The 16,301-nt window shown below is 38.8% G+C and overlaps 1 protein-coding gene across 1 annotated transcript in view; it reads right to left on the bottom strand.

Moving 5' to 3' along the window:
- Positions 1-2,019: 2,019 nt before the first annotated feature.
- Positions 2,020-16,301, bottom strand: part of avil (advillin) — a gene marked incomplete at its 3' end in the record, with an annotated part of 51,675 nt that continues 37,393 nt past the window's right edge. Inside the window, exons 16-19 of the mRNA XM_083789290.1 lie at positions 16,013-16,201; positions 3,712-3,780; positions 3,058-3,168; positions 2,020-2,133 (exon numbers count right to left, since the gene is read on the bottom strand). Coding sequence (XP_083645416.1) covers positions 2,020-2,133; positions 3,058-3,168; positions 3,712-3,780; positions 16,013-16,201 — 483 coding nt within the window. The remainder of the gene's footprint in view (positions 2,134-3,057; positions 3,169-3,711; positions 3,781-16,012; positions 16,202-16,301) is intronic.

The raw sequence follows: 16,301 nt of genomic DNA, 5'->3' as shown, positions 1-16,301 counted from the left end.
TATAGGTTTTTAATGGTTCCCCAAAAAACGTAAAGTTTTGTGTGATTAAAATTCCTTTTTGCCTACTTGGCTAATAAACTGAAGAGGACAGGAACTAAAGACCTTTATTGTCTCACATTTTGAAGATAAAAGTGTTTTTAAAACTGTTACAGAACTATTAGAACAACAAACAATCATCTGGATTTGCCTCACAAACTCATTAATAAGAGAATACCTGTGTAACATTATCAATGAAGAATCAAATACAATCATCTCATCATGGCACACAAATTAAGTTCCAGATGCTTTTAAATAATGTAAATACATTTCAAACATAGTCTTTGGCATGTATACGTTTAAATTAAGGACAACTTTGGTCTTTTTATTTCAACCCAGGTTCATGTTATTGGTTATTAGAGAAAGTCAAAGATGAGTGTTCATTTTTTCATTTGAGCGTTTTTAGTTATTTTTGACATGGGGCTAAATACGTTGATAGGTATTTATTTATTTTAACAAGATTTTACGACTATTTATTTTTATTTTTTATTAATTATAGTCCTACTAGACCCCAGGAAATTACATCTGGCCACAAAGCTGTAGACTCAACATGTCAACATGTCACCTCGTGCTTCACATTCAGTAGATCCTGTGATCTCAACATGTCGACATGTCACCTCCTCCTTCACATTCAGTATATCCTGTGATCTCAACATGTCAACATGTCACCTCCTCCTTCACATTCAGTAGATCCTGTGATCTCAACATGTCGACATGTCACCTCCTCCTTCACATTCAGTAGATCCTGTGATCTCAACATGTCAACATGTCACCTCCTCCTTCACATTCAGTATATCCTGGCTGTGATCTCAACATGTCACCTCCTCCTTCACATTCAGTAGATCCTGGCTGTGATCTCAACATGTCAACATGTCACCTCCTTCACATTCAGTAGATCCTGGCTGTGATCTCAACATGTCACCTCCTTCACATTCAGTAGATCCTGTGATCTTTTGTGGCCAGATGTCATTTCTTACAGGCTCAGGACACTATGAGGCCCTGTTTAGTTAGTGGAAACGTTTGTCCTGATGAACATGGTAGAGAAATAAACCGGTTGAAATGTGATTCTTGGTGTGTGTGTGTGTGCGACCTCTCTACCTATTCTATGATTTAAAGCGGTAACGCACCATAAGTCAGAGCGCGGCGGTCACAAGAACGTTTTCCAATAACCTAAAACATGAACCGTGGTTGAACGACACCAAAGTTGTCCTTTAACAGAGTCATGTAAGTAACCTACATTTCCAACATGCTGTAGTCAAACTGGCCTCATTATTAGAACACAGTATAAGCTGTTGAATAATGTCATGGAATTACTTTTCTTTTTGCTGCCTTGATTGTTAAAATCCTAGTCTAACAGATCGGTTGGTCGCGTCTGTCTCAACCAATCACAGTCTAGCATCCCCCCCTGCAGTACACCAGAGGATGTTCTACTGTTCTTTATGGTCATTAACCCATTCTGAACGGGCATCCATTTTGGTGTCAGCATCATGTTATGCTTTAGCTATTGAAAAATAGCAGATCTACAAGCTCATATCGCGCCACCGAGTGGCGCGATACGAGCTTGTAGGTCTGCTATTTTTGAAAAAAATCGAAGAACGACTGACATTTTTAGAATCTGATCTCAGGTCAGAATGGGTTCATCAGACCAGTGTGTGTCCGGCGGAAACCGCGTATGAATCTGATCTCAGGTCAGAATGGGTTAATGCACGCCTGTGATGCTGCAGGGCAGAAGTGCATTAATGACCATAAAGAACACGTGTAATATTGCAATTATACAACAGTTACCCTTAAATCTAAGATAATTGCTAAAAAGAAAATCATAATTCTTCAATGACAGATGTAGTCACTATACGACCACAAATGTCCCAAGAAACTAGCTAGCCTAAAGCCACCCAGTCTGCTGCGCTCTGGGAGAACAGAGCACGTGATTTCTATGTATTGATTATGTGTTCCAATATTGTGGTTTAAGCACGACCTGTAATTTTAAAACATGCCGTTGTTTTTCTTAATGTTTAGCTGTTTCCACTGAGGTAGACGGGCATACTCCTCCCTGGTCATCCCAAACACCTGGCAGAAGTCTGGGTCACTCAGGTGTTTCTGAAAGAACAGGACAGTCGGTCACTTAAAGGTGTGGTCATGATATTGTGTGGTTAAAACAAAGAACAGGACAGTCAGTCACTTAAAGGTGTGGTCATGATATTGTGTGGTTAAAACAAAGAACAGGACAGTCAGTCACTTAAAGGTGTGGTCATGATATTGTGTGGTTAAAACAAAGAACAGGACAGTCAGTCACTTAAGGTGTGGTCATGATATTGTGTGGTTAAAACAAAGAACAGGACAGTCAGTCACTTAAAGGTGTGGTCATGATATTGTGTGGTTAAAACAAAGAACAGGACAGTCAGTCACTTAAGGTGTGGTCATGATATTGTGTGGTTAAAACAAAACGTTTTTTTGTTAAAAGGTTAAATCACTACATTCTGGTAATCATTGCTATAGTGTGTGTGTGTGTGTGTGTGTGTGTGTGTGTGTGTGTGTGTGTGTGTGTGTGTGTGTGTGTGTGTGTGTGTTCAGTAACAGTGTTAACCCATTCTGGTAATCATTGCTATAGCCTAGTGTGTGTGTGTGTGTGTGTGTGTGTGTGTGTGTGTGTGTGTGTGTGTTCAGTAACAGTGTTAACCCATTTAGACCCGACGTCGAAATAAAAAAAAACGTTCGCTCTGAAAGAATATAATTATATATTCAAAGATTTGTACCGCATTTTTACGATTTTTCAAAAATAGCTCATTATGAGCTTGAAGTTGTAGATCTGCCATTTTTCAATAGCTAAAGTATAACATAATGATTAGTTAAAACACCAAAAGGGGTTCCCGTTCAGAATGGGTTTTAAATAGCACACACACACACACACACACACACACACACACACACACACACACACACACACACACACACACACACACACACACACACACACACACACACACACACACACACACACAGAGAGAGATAGATAGAGAGTACCTCTTTATCAGAGGGGCTAACGCCATCAGGCAGCTCACTGGCCGGTGTGTTGACCAGTGCCTCTGCTGGGAAAACCTGGGAACTGCACCCGCTGGGAACACAGTTGTCCTCCTGATGGGATGAGCATTATATACATATTATTTATTATAATTATTATATATTATTTATTATATTAATTTATATATATATCTACTACATCTATACCGGCCCGCAGTGCTCTCAGAGACATGCTTTGTGAATTTGTAGAGCTTTTATATTTTAAATGTGACAATTGGAACGTGATTGTGTGCTAATGTTTGTTTGATGTTTTTAGCCTGCAGGTGGAGCCAGTGGGAAGGTCATGGGGTCATGGGGTCATGGGGTCATTCCGGTGGTCAGGGGTTCAACCTCCAGGAGGATAAAGGTAAGTTTCATGCAGGTTGTTTTGGGATTTCTTGTGTTGCACATGCATAGTTTGGCCTACGGGTGGTGCTAGAGGAAAGGCCATGCAGGTCAGGTCAACCCTACTGTGTGTGTGTGTGTGTGTGTGTGTGTGTGTGTGTGTGTGTGTGTGTGTGTGTGTGTGTGTGTGTGTGTGTGTGTGTGTGTGTGTGTGTGTGTGTGTGTGTGTGTGTGTGTGTGTGTGTGTGTGTGTGTGTGTGTGTGCTTGCTTACATTTAGTATTTTTATGGGAGCCGTTACGTCTCCCAACTCCTTCTTCAGCTCTTCATAGCTTTTTCCTTCCTGAAAATGTATTGTTATTAATTATTATGACCATTATATTGATATTATTATTATTATTATGACCATTATAATGACAAACTGTAGTTTGTACCGGCAACACATGTTGGAGCCACGGGTGAGTTTTAATAACCGGCCACGTGTGTCGGACAATTTGTATGTCCGACACATGTCTTATTCCTAACCTTAACCTCAGTAAAACTATGTCTAAACCTAACCTTAACCTCAGTAAAACTATGTCTAAACCTGACCTTAACCTCAGTAAAACTATGTCTAAACCTGACCTTAACCTCAGTAAAACTATGTCTAAACCTGACCTTAACCTCAGTAAAACTATGTCTAAACCTAACCTTAACCTCAGTAAAACTATGTCTAAACCTAACCTTAACCTCAGTAAAACTATGTCTAAACCTAACCTTAACCTCAGTAAAACTATGTCTAAACCTAACCTTAACCTCAGTAAAACTATGTCTAAACCTAACCTTAACCTCAGTAAAACTATGTCTAAACCTAACCTTAACCTCAGTAAAACTATGTCACTCTAAACCTAACCTTAACCTCAGTAAAACTATGTCTAAACCTAACCTTAACCTCAGTATAACTATGTCTAAACCTAACCTTAACCTCAGTAAAACTATGTCACTCTAAACCTAACCTTAACCTCAGTGAAACTATGTCTAAACCTAACCTTAACCTCAGTAAAACTATGTCACTCTAAACCTAACCTTAACCTCAGTAAAACTATGTCTAAACCTAACCTTAACCTCAGTAAAACTATGTCTAAACCTAACCTTAACCTCAGTGAAACTATGTCTAAACCTAACCTTAACCTCAGTAAAACTATGTCTAAACCTAACCTTAACCTCAGTAAAACTATGTCTAAACCTAACCTTAACCTCAGTAAAACTATGTCTAAACCTAACCTTAACCTCAGTAAAACTATGTCTAAACCTAACCTTATTAACCTCAGTAAAACTATGTCTAAACCTAACCTTATTAACCTCAGTAAAACTATGTCTAAACCTAACCTTAACCTCAGTAAAACTATGTCTAAACCTGACCTTAACCTCAGTAAAACTATGTCTAAACCTAACCTTAACCTCAGTAAAACTATGTCTAAACCTGACCTTAACCTCAGTAAAACTATGTCTAAACCTGACCTTAACCTCAGTAAAACTATGTCTAAACCTAACCTTAACCTCAGTAAAACTATGTCTAAACCTAACCTTAACCTCAGTAAAACTATGTCTAAACCTAACCTTAACCTCAGTAAAACTATGTCTAAACCTAACCTTAACCTCAGTAAAACTATGTCTAAACCTAACCTTAACCTCAGTAAAACTATGTCTAAACCTAACCTTAACCTCAGTAAAACTATGTCTAAACCTAACCTTAACCTCAGTGAAACTATGTCTAAACCTGACCTTAACCTCAGTAAAACTATGTCTAAACCTGACCTTAACCTCAGTAAAACTATGTCTAAACCTAACCTTAACCTCAGTAAAACTATGTCTAAACCTAACCTTAACCTCAGTAAAACTATGTCTAAACCTAACCTTAACCTCAGTAAAACTATGTCACTCTAAACCTAACCTTAACCTCAGTAAAACTATGTCTAAACCTAACCTTAACCTCAGTAAAACTATGTCTAAACCTAACCTTAACCTCAGTAAAACTATGTCACTCTAAACCTAACCTTAACCTCAGTAAAACTATGTCTAAACCTGACCTTAACCTCAGTAAAACTATGTCTAAACCTAACCTTAACCTCAGTAAAACTATGTCTAAACCTAACCTTAACCTCAGTAAAACTATGTCTAAACCTAACCTTAACCTCAGTAAAACTATGTCTAAACCTAACCTTAACCTCAGTAAAACTATGTCTAAACCTGACCTTAACCTCAGTAAAACTATGTCTAAACCTAACCTTAACCTCAGTAAAACTATGTCTAAACCTAACCTTAACCTCAGTAAAACTATGTCTAAACCTAACCTTATTAACCTCAGTAAAACTATGTCTAAACCTAACCTTAACCTCAGTAAAACTATGTCTAAACCTAACCTTAACCTCAGTGAAACTATGTCTAAACCTGACCTTAACCTCAGTAAAACTATGTCTAAACCTAACCTTAACCTCAGTAAAACTATGTCTAAACCTAACCTTATTAACCTCAGTAAAACTATGTCTAAACCTAACCTTAACCTCAGTAAAACTATGTCTAAACCTAACCTTAACCTCAGTGAAACTATGTCTAAACCTAACCTTAACCTCAGTAAAACTATGTCACTCTAAACCTAACCTTAACCTCAGTAAAACTATGTCTAAACCTAACCTTATTCCTAACCTTAACCTCAGTAAAACTATGTCTAAACCTAACCTTAACCTCAGTAAAACTATGTCTAAACCTAACCTTAACCTCAGTAAAACTATGTCTAAACCTAACCTTAACCTCAGTAAAACTATGTCTAAACCTGACCTTAACCTCAGTAAAACTATGTCTAAACCTAACCTTAACCTCAGTAAAACTATGTCTAAACCTAACCTTAACCTCAGTAAAACTATGTCTAAACCTAACCTTATTAACCTCAGTAAAACTATGTCTAAACCTAACCTTAACCTCAGTAAAACTATGTCTAAACCTAACCTTAACCTCAGTGAAACTATGTCTAAACCTGACCTTAACCTCAGTAAAACTATGTCTAAACCTAACCTTAACCTCAGTAAAACTATGTCTAAACCTAACCTTATTAACCTCAGTAAAACTATGTCTAAACCTAACCTTAACCTCAGTAAAACTATGTCTAAACCTAACCTTATTCCTAACCTTAACCTCAGTAAAACTATGTCTAAACCTAACCTTAACCTCAGTAAAACTATGTCTAAACCTAACCTTAACCTCAGTGAAACTATGTCTAAACCTGACCTTAACCTCAGTAAAACTATGTCTAAACCTGACCTTAACCTCAGTAAAACTATGTCTAAACCTAACCTTAACCTCAGTAAAACTATGTCTAAACCTAACCTTAACCTCAGTAAAACTATGTCTAAACCTAACCTTAACCTCAGTAAAACTATGTCACTCTAAACCTAACCTTAACCTCAGTAAAACTATGTCTAAACCTAACCTTAACCTCAGTAAAACTATGTCTAAACCTAACCTTAACCTCAGTAAAACTATGTCACTCTAAACCTAACCTTAACCTCAGTAAAACTATGTCTAAACCTGACCTTAACCTCAGTAAAACTATGTCTAAACCTAACCTTAACCTCAGTAAAACTATGTCTAAACCTAACCTTAACCTCAGTAAAACTATGTCTAAACCTAACCTTAACCTCAGTAAAACTATGTCTAAACCTAACCTTAACCTCAGTAAAACTATGTCTAAACCTGACCTTAACCTCAGTAAAACTATGTCTAAACCTAACCTTAACCTCAGTAAAACTATGTCTAAACCTAACCTTAACCTCAGTAAAACTATGTCTAAACCTAACCTTATTAACCTCAGTAAAACTATGTCTAAACCTAACCTTAACCTCAGTAAAACTATGTCTAAACCTAACCTTAACCTCAGTGAAACTATGTCTAAACCTGACCTTAACCTCAGTAAAACTATGTCTAAACCTAACCTTAACCTCAGTAAAACTATGTCTAAACCTAACCTTAACCTCAGTAAAACTATGTCTAAACCTAACCTTAACCTCAGTAAAACTATGTCTAAACCTAACCTTAACCTCAGTAAAACTATGTCTAAACCTAACCTTAACCTCAGTAAAACTATGTCTAAACCTAACCTTAACCTCAGTAAAACTATGTCACTCTAAACCTAACCTTAACCTCAGTAAAACTATGTCTAAACCTAACCTTAACCTCAGTATAACTATGTCTAAACCTAACCTTAACCTCAGTAAAACTATGTCACTCTAAACCTAACCTTAACCTCAGTAAAACTATGTCTAAACCTAACCTTAACCTCAGTAAAACTATGTCTAAACCTAACCTTAACCTCAGTAAAACTATGTCACTCTAAACCTAACCTTAACCTCAGTAAAACTATGTCTAAACCTGACCTTAACCTCAGTAAAACTATGTCTAAACCTAACCTTAACCTCAGTAAAACTATGTCTAAACCTAACCTTAACCTCAGTAAAACTATGTCTAAACCTAACCTTAACCTCAGTAAAACTATGTCTAAACCTAACCTTAACCTCAGTAAAACTATGTCTAAACCTGACCTTAACCTCAGTAAAACTATGTCTAAACCTAACCTTAACCTCAGTAAAACTATGTCTAAACCTAACCTTAACCTCAGTAAAACTATGTCTAAACCTAACCTTATTAACCTCAGTAAAACTATGTCTAAACCTAACCTTAACCTCAGTAAAACTATGTCTAAACCTAACCTTAACCTCAGTGAAACTATGTCTAAACCTGACCTTAACCTCAGTAAAACTATGTCTAAACCTAACCTTAACCTCAGTAAAACTATGTCTAAACCTAACCTTATTAACCTCAGTAAAACTATGTCTAAACCTAACCTTAACCTCAGTAAAACTATGTCTAAACCTAACCTTAACCTCAGTGAAACTATGTCTAAACCTAACCTTAACCTCAGTAAAACTATGTCACTCTAAACCTAACCTTAACCTCAGTAAAACTATGTCTAAACCTAACCTTATTCCTAACCTTAACCTCAGTAAAACTATGTCTAAACCTAACCTTAACCTCAGTAAAACTATGTCTAAACCTAACCTTAACCTCAGTAAAACTATGTCTAAACCTAACCTTAACCTCAGTAAAACTATGTCTAAACCTGACCTTAACCTCAGTAAAACTATGTCTAAACCTAACCTTAACCTCAGTAAAACTATGTCTAAACCTAACCTTAACCTCAGTAAAACTATGTCTAAACCTAACCTTATTAACCTCAGTAAAACTATGTCTAAACCTAACCTTAACCTCAGTAAAACTATGTCTAAACCTAACCTTAACCTCAGTGAAACTATGTCTAAACCTGACCTTAACCTCAGTAAAACTATGTCTAAACCTAACCTTAACCTCAGTAAAACTATGTCTAAACCTAACCTTATTAACCTCAGTAAAACTATGTCTAAACCTAACCTTAACCTCAGTAAAACTATGTCTAAACCTAACCTTAACCTCAGTGAAACTATGTCTAAACCTAACCTTAACCTCAGTAAAACTATGTCACTCTAAACCTAACCTTAACCTCAGTAAAACTATGTCTAAACCTAACCTTATTCCTAACCTTAACCTCAGTAAAACTATGTCTAAACCTAACCTTAACCTCAGTAAAACTATGTCTAAACCTAACCTTAACCTCAGTGAAACTATGTCTAAACCTGACCTTAACCTCAGTAAAACTATGTCTAAACCTGACCTTAACCTCAGTAAAACTATGTCTAAACCTAACCTTAACCTCAGTAAAACTATGTCTAAACCTAACCTTAACCTCAGTAAAACTATGTCTAAACCTAACCTTAACCTCAGTAAAACTATGTCACTCTAAACCTAACCTTAACCTCAGTAAAACTATGTCTAAACCTAACCTTAACCTCAGTAAAACTATGTCTAAACCTAACCTTAACCTCAGTAAAACTATGTCACTCTAAACCTAACCTTAACCTCAGTAAAACTATGTCTAAACCTGACCTTAACCTCAGTAAAACTATGTCTAAACCTAACCTTAACCTCAGTAAAACTATGTCTAAACCTAACCTTAACCTCAGTAAAACTATGTCTAAACCTAACCTTAACCTCAGTAAAACTATGTCTAAACCTAACCTTAACCTCAGTAAAACTATGTCTAAACCTGACCTTAACCTCAGTAAAACTATGTCTAAACCTAACCTTAACCTCAGTAAAACTATGTCTAAACCTAACCTTAACCTCAGTAAAACTATGTCTAAACCTAACCTTATTAACCTCAGTAAAACTATGTCTAAACCTAACCTTAACCTCAGTAAAACTATGTCTAAACCTAACCTTAACCTCAGTGAAACTATGTCTAAACCTGACCTTAACCTCAGTAAAACTATGTCTAAACCTAACCTTAACCTCAGTAAAACTATGTCTAAACCTAACCTTAACCTCAGTAAAACTATGTCTAAACCTAACCTTAACCTCAGTAAAACTATGTCTAAACCTAACCTTAACCTCAGTAAAACTATGTCTAAACCTAACCTTAACCTCAGTAAAACTATGTCTAAACCTAACCTTAACCTCAGTAAAACTATGTCACTCTAAACCTAACCTTAACCTCAGTAAAACTATGTCTAAACCTAACCTTAACCTCAGTATAACTATGTCTAAACCTAACCTTAACCTCAGTAAAACTATGTCACTCTAAACCTAACCTTAACCTCAGTGAAACTATGTCTAAACCTAACCTTAACCTCAGTAAAACTATGTCACTCTAAACCTAACCTTAACCTCAGTAAAACTATGTCTAAACCTAACCTTAACCTCAGTAAAACTATGTCTAAACCTAACCTTAACCTCAGTGAAACTATGTCTAAACCTAACCTTAACCTCAGTAAAACTATGTCTAAACCTAACCTTAACCTCAGTAAAACTATGTCTAAACCTAACCTTAACCTCAGTAAAACTATGTCTAAACCTAACCTTAACCTCAGTAAAACTATGTCTAAACCTAACCTTATTAACCTCAGTAAAACTATGTCTAAACCTAACCTTATTAACCTCAGTAAAACTATGTCTAAACCTAACCTTAACCTCAGTAAAACTATGTCTAAACCTGACCTTAACCTCAGTAAAACTATGTCTAAACCTAACCTTAACCTCAGTAAAACTATGTCTAAACCTGACCTTAACCTCAGTAAAACTATGTCTAAACCTGACCTTAACCTCAGTAAAACTATGTCTAAACCTAACCTTAACCTCAGTAAAACTATGTCTAAACCTAACCTTAACCTCAGTAAAACTATGTCTAAACCTAACCTTAACCTCAGTAAAACTATGTCTAAACCTAACCTTAACCTCAGTAAAACTATGTCTAAACCTAACCTTAACCTCAGTAAAACTATGTCTAAACCTAACCTTAACCTCAGTAAAACTATGTCTAAACCTAACCTTAACCTCAGTGAAACTATGTCTAAACCTGACCTTAACCTCAGTAAAACTATGTCTAAACCTGACCTTAACCTCAGTAAAACTATGTCTAAACCTAACCTTAACCTCAGTAAAACTATGTCTAAACCTAACCTTAACCTCAGTAAAACTATGTCTAAACCAAACCTTAACCTCAGTAAAACTATGTCACTCTAAACCTAACCTTAACCTCAGTAAAACTATGTCTAAACCTAACCTTAACCTCAGTAAAACTATGTCTAAACCTAACCTTAACCTCAGTAAAACTATGTCACTCTAAACCTAACCTTAACCTCAGTAAAACTATGTCTAAACCTGACCTTAACCTCAGTAAAACTATGTCTAAACCTAACCTTAACCTCAGTAAAACTATGTCTAAACCTAACCTTAACCTCAGTAAAACTATGTCTAAACCTAACCTTAACCTCAGTAAAACTATGTCTAAACCTAACCTTAACCTCAGTAAAACTATGTCTAAACCTGACCTTAACCTCAGTAAAACTATGTCTAAACCTAACCTTAACCTCAGTAAAACTATGTCTAAACCTAACCTTAACCTCAGTAAAACTATGTCTAAACCTAACCTTATTAACCTCAGTAAAACTATGTCTAAACCTAACCTTAACCTCAGTAAAACTATGTCTAAACCTAACCTTAACCTCAGTGAAACTATGTCTAAACCTGACCTTAACCTCAGTAAAACTATGTCTAAACCTAACCTTAACCTCAGTAAAACTATGTCTAAACCTAACCTTATTAACCTCAGTAAAACTATGTCTAAACCTAACCTTAACCTCAGTAAAACTATGTCTAAACCTAACCTTAACCTCAGTGAAACTATGTCTAAACCTAACCTTAACCTCAGTAAAACTATGTCACTCTAAACCTAACCTTAACCTCAGTAAAACTATGTCTAAACCTAACCTTATTCCTAACCTTAACCTCAGTAAAACTATGTCTAAACCTAACCTTAACCTCAGTAAAACTATGTCTAAACCTAACCTTAACCTCAGTAAAACTATGTCTAAACCTAACCTTAACCTCAGTAAAACTATGTCTAAACCTGACCTTAACCTCAGTAAAACTATGTCTAAACCTAACCTTAACCTCAGTAAAACTATGTCTAAACCTAACCTTAACCTCAGTAAAACTATGTCTAAACCTAACCTTATTAACCTCAGTAAAACTATGTCTAAACCTAACCTTAACCTCAGTAAAACTATGTCTAAACCTAACCTTAACCTCAGTGAAACTATGTCTAAACCTGACCTTAACCTCAGTAAAACTATGTCTAAACCTAACCTTAACCTCAGTAAAACTATGTCTAAACCTAACCTTATTAACCTCAGTAAAACTATGTCTAAACCTAACCTTAACCTCAGTAAAACTATGTCTAAACCTAACCTTAACCTCAGTGAAACTATGTCTAAACCTAACCTTAACCTCAGTAAAACTATGTCACTCTAAACCTAACCTTAACCTCAGTAAAACTATGTCTAAACCTAACCTTATTCCTAACCTTAACCTCAGTAAAACTATGTCTAAACCTAACCTTAACCTCAGTAAAACTATGTCTAAACCTAACCTTAACCTCAGTAAAACTATGTCTAAACCTGACCTTAACCTCAGTAAAACTATGTCTAAACCTAACCTTAACCTCAGTAAAACTATGTCTAAACCTAACCTTAACCTCAGTAAAACTATGTCTAAACCTAACCTTAACCTCAGTAAAACTATGTCTAAACCTAACCTTAACCTCAGTAAAACTATGTCTAAACCTAACCTTAACCTCAGTAAAACTATGTCTAAACCCGACCTTAACCTCAGTAAAACTATGTCTAAACCTAACCTTAACCTCAGTAAAACTATGTCTAAACCTGACCTTAACCTCAGTAAAACTATGTCTAAACCTAACCTTAACCTCAGTAAAACTATGTCTAAACCTAACCTTAACCTCAGTAAAACTATGTCTAAACCTGACCTTAACCTCAGTAAAACTATGTCTAAACCTAACCTTAACCTCAGTAAAACTATGTCTAAACCTAACCTTAACCTCAGTAAAACTATGTCTAAACCTAACCTTAACCTCAGTAAAACTATGTCTAAACCTAACCTTATTAACCTCAGTAAAACTATGTCTAAACCTGACCTTAACCTCAGTAAAACTATGTCTAAACCTAACCTTAACCTCAGTAAAACTATGTCTAAACCTAACCTTATTCCTATAGACCATAATATCTATAAAAAGTAGAAATCAGCGATCCGGTTTGATATCAATAATAAAGCTTATCAGACGGAGCATTCCGCCAGAAGTGGAAGCTAGTTAGATTCCTTAATTATGGCGGAACGTTACGTCACAAGCAGTAAGTCTCACACTCCACTAGGAGGGTCCCAGACTGTACTACACTCTACTAGGAGGGTCCTAGACTGTACTACACTCTACTAGGAGGGTCCCAGACTGTACTACACTCTACTAGGAGGGTCCTAGACTGTACTACACTCCACTAGGAGGGTCCCAGACTGTACTACACTCTACTAGGAGGGTCCCAGACTGTACTACACTCTACTAGGAGGGTCCTAGACTGTACTACACTCCACTAGGAGGGTCCCAGACTGTACTACACTCCACTAGGAGGGTCCTAGACTGTACTACACTCTACTAGGAGGGTCCCAGACTGTACTACACTCTACTAGGAGGGTCCTAGACTGTACTACACTCTACTAGGAGGGTCCTAGACTGTACTACACTCCACTAGGAGGGTCCTAGACTGTACTACACTTCACTAGGAGGGTCCTAGACTGTACTACACTCCACTAGGAGGGTCCTAGACTGTACTACACTCCACTAGGAGGGTCCTAGACTGTACTACACTCTACTAGGAGGGTCCTAGACTGTACTACACTCCACTAGGAGGGTCCTAGACTGTACTACACGCTACTAGGAGGGTCCTAGACTGTACTACACTCTACTAGGAGGGTCCTAGACTGTACTACACTCCACTAGGAGGGTCCTAGACTGTACTACACTCTACTAGGAGGGTCCTAGACTGTACTACACTCTACTAGGAGGGTCCTAGACTGTACTACACTCCACTAGGAGGGTCCTAGACTGTACTACACTCCACTAGGAGGGTCCTAGACTGTACTACACTCTACTAGGAGGGTCCTAGACTGTACTACACTCCACTAGGAGGGTCCTAGACTGTACTACACTCTACTAGGAGGGTCCTAGACTGTACTACACTCCACTAGGAGGGTCCTAGACTGTACTACACTCCACTAGGAGGGTCCTAGACTGTACTACACTCCACTAGGAGGGTCCTAGACTGTACTACACTCTACTAGGAGGGTCCTAGACTGTACTACACTCTACTAGGAGGGTCCTAGACTGTACTACACTCCACTAGGAGGGTCCTAGACTGTACTACACTCTACTAGGAGGGTCCCAGACTGTACTACACTCCACTAGGAGGGTCCTAGACTGTACTACACTCTACTAGGAGGGTCCTAGACTGTACTACACTCCACTAGGAGGGTCCTAGACTGTACTACACTCCACTAGGAGGGTCCTAGACTGTACTACACTCCACTAGGAGGGTCCTAGACTGTACTACACTCTACTAGGAGGGTCCTAGACTGTACTACACTCTACTAGGAGGGTCCTAGACTGTACTACACTCCACTAGGAGGGTCCTAGACTGTACTACACTCCACTAGGAGGGTCCTAGACTGTACTACACTCTACTAGGAGGGTCCCAGACTGTACTACACTCTACTAGGAGGGTCCTAGACTGTACTACACTCTACTAGGAGGGTCCCAGACTGTACTACACTCTACTAGGAGGGTCCTAGACTGTACTACACTCCACTAGGAGGGTCCTAGACTGTACTACACTCCACTAGGAGGGTCCTAGACTGTACTACACTCTACTAGGAGGGTCCTAGACTGTACTACACTCCACTAGGAGGGTCCTAGACTGTACTACACTCTACTAGGAGGGTCCTAGACTGTACTACACTCTACTAGGAGGGTCCCATACTGTACTACACTCTACTAGGAGGGTCCTAGACTGTACTACACTCTACTAGGAGGGTCCTAGACTGTACTACACTCCACTAGGAGGGTCCTAGACTGTACTACACTTCACTAGGAGGGTCCTAGACTGTACTACACTTCACTAGGAGGGTCCTAGACTGTACTACACTCCACTAGGAGGGTCCTAGACTGTACTACACTCCACTAGGAGGGTCCTAGACTGTACTACACTCTACTAGGAGGGTCCTAGACTGTACTACACTCCACTAGGAGGGTCCTAGACTGTACTACACTCTACTAGGAGGGTCCTAGACTGTACTACACTCTACTAGGAGGGTCCTATACTGTACTACACTCTACTAGGAGGGTCCTAGACTGTACTACACTCCACTAGGAGGGTCCTAGACTGTACTACACTCTACTAGGAGGGTCCTAGACTGTACTACACTCCACTAGGAGGGTCCTAGACTGTACTACACTCTACTAGGAGGGTCCTAGACTGTACTACACTCTACTAGGAGGGTCCTAGACTGTACTACACTCCACTAGGAGGGTCCTAGACTGTACTACACTCCACTAGGAGGTTCCTAGACTGTACTACACTCTACTAGGAGGGTCCTAGACTGTACTACACTCCACTAGGAGGGTCCCAGACTGTACTACACTTCACTAGGAGGGTCCTAGACTGTACTACACTCCACTAGGAGGGTCCTAGACTGTACTACACTCTACTAGGAGGGTCCTAGACTGTACTACACTCTACTAGGAGGGTCCTAGACTGTACTACACTCCACTAGGAGGGTCCTAGACTGTACTACACTCCACTAGGAGGGTCCTAGACTGTACTACACTCCACTAGGAGGGTCCTAGACTGTACTACACTCTACTAGGAGGGTCCTAGACTGTACTACACTCCACTAGGAGGGTCCTAGACTGTACTACACTCCACTAGGAGGGTCCTAGACTGTACTACACTCTACTAGGAGGGTCCCAGACTGTACTACACTTCACTAGGAGGGTCCCAGACTGTACTACACTTCACTAGGAGGGTCCTAGACTGTATACTCACACTCCACTTGGAGGGGTCCCAGGCGTGGAACCAGCCGCTGAAGGTGGGGGGCTCGTAGCCTTGCTTCACCAGGAGGACGGGGGTGTCGGGGTCTCTGGACCCCGGGTGGGTCCTCAGGTACTCCTGGCTGGTCAGCACCGCCTCCCTCCGTTCCACCTCGTTGGCCTCCTGGCCCACCCAGAGGAACACCTATGGGGAGACAACAGACAACCTGTCGGTCCACCCAGAGGAACACCTATGGGGAGACAGACAACCTGTCGGTCCACCCAGAGGAACACCTGGGGAGACA

This window comes from Protomyctophum parallelum (assembly GCF_964188405.1).
Source record: "Protomyctophum parallelum genome assembly, chromosome: 18".
In the NCBI taxonomy this organism is placed as follows: Eukaryota; Metazoa; Chordata; class Actinopteri; order Myctophiformes; family Myctophidae; genus Protomyctophum; species Protomyctophum parallelum.
This window is presented reverse-complemented; position numbering and strand designations above follow the sequence as displayed.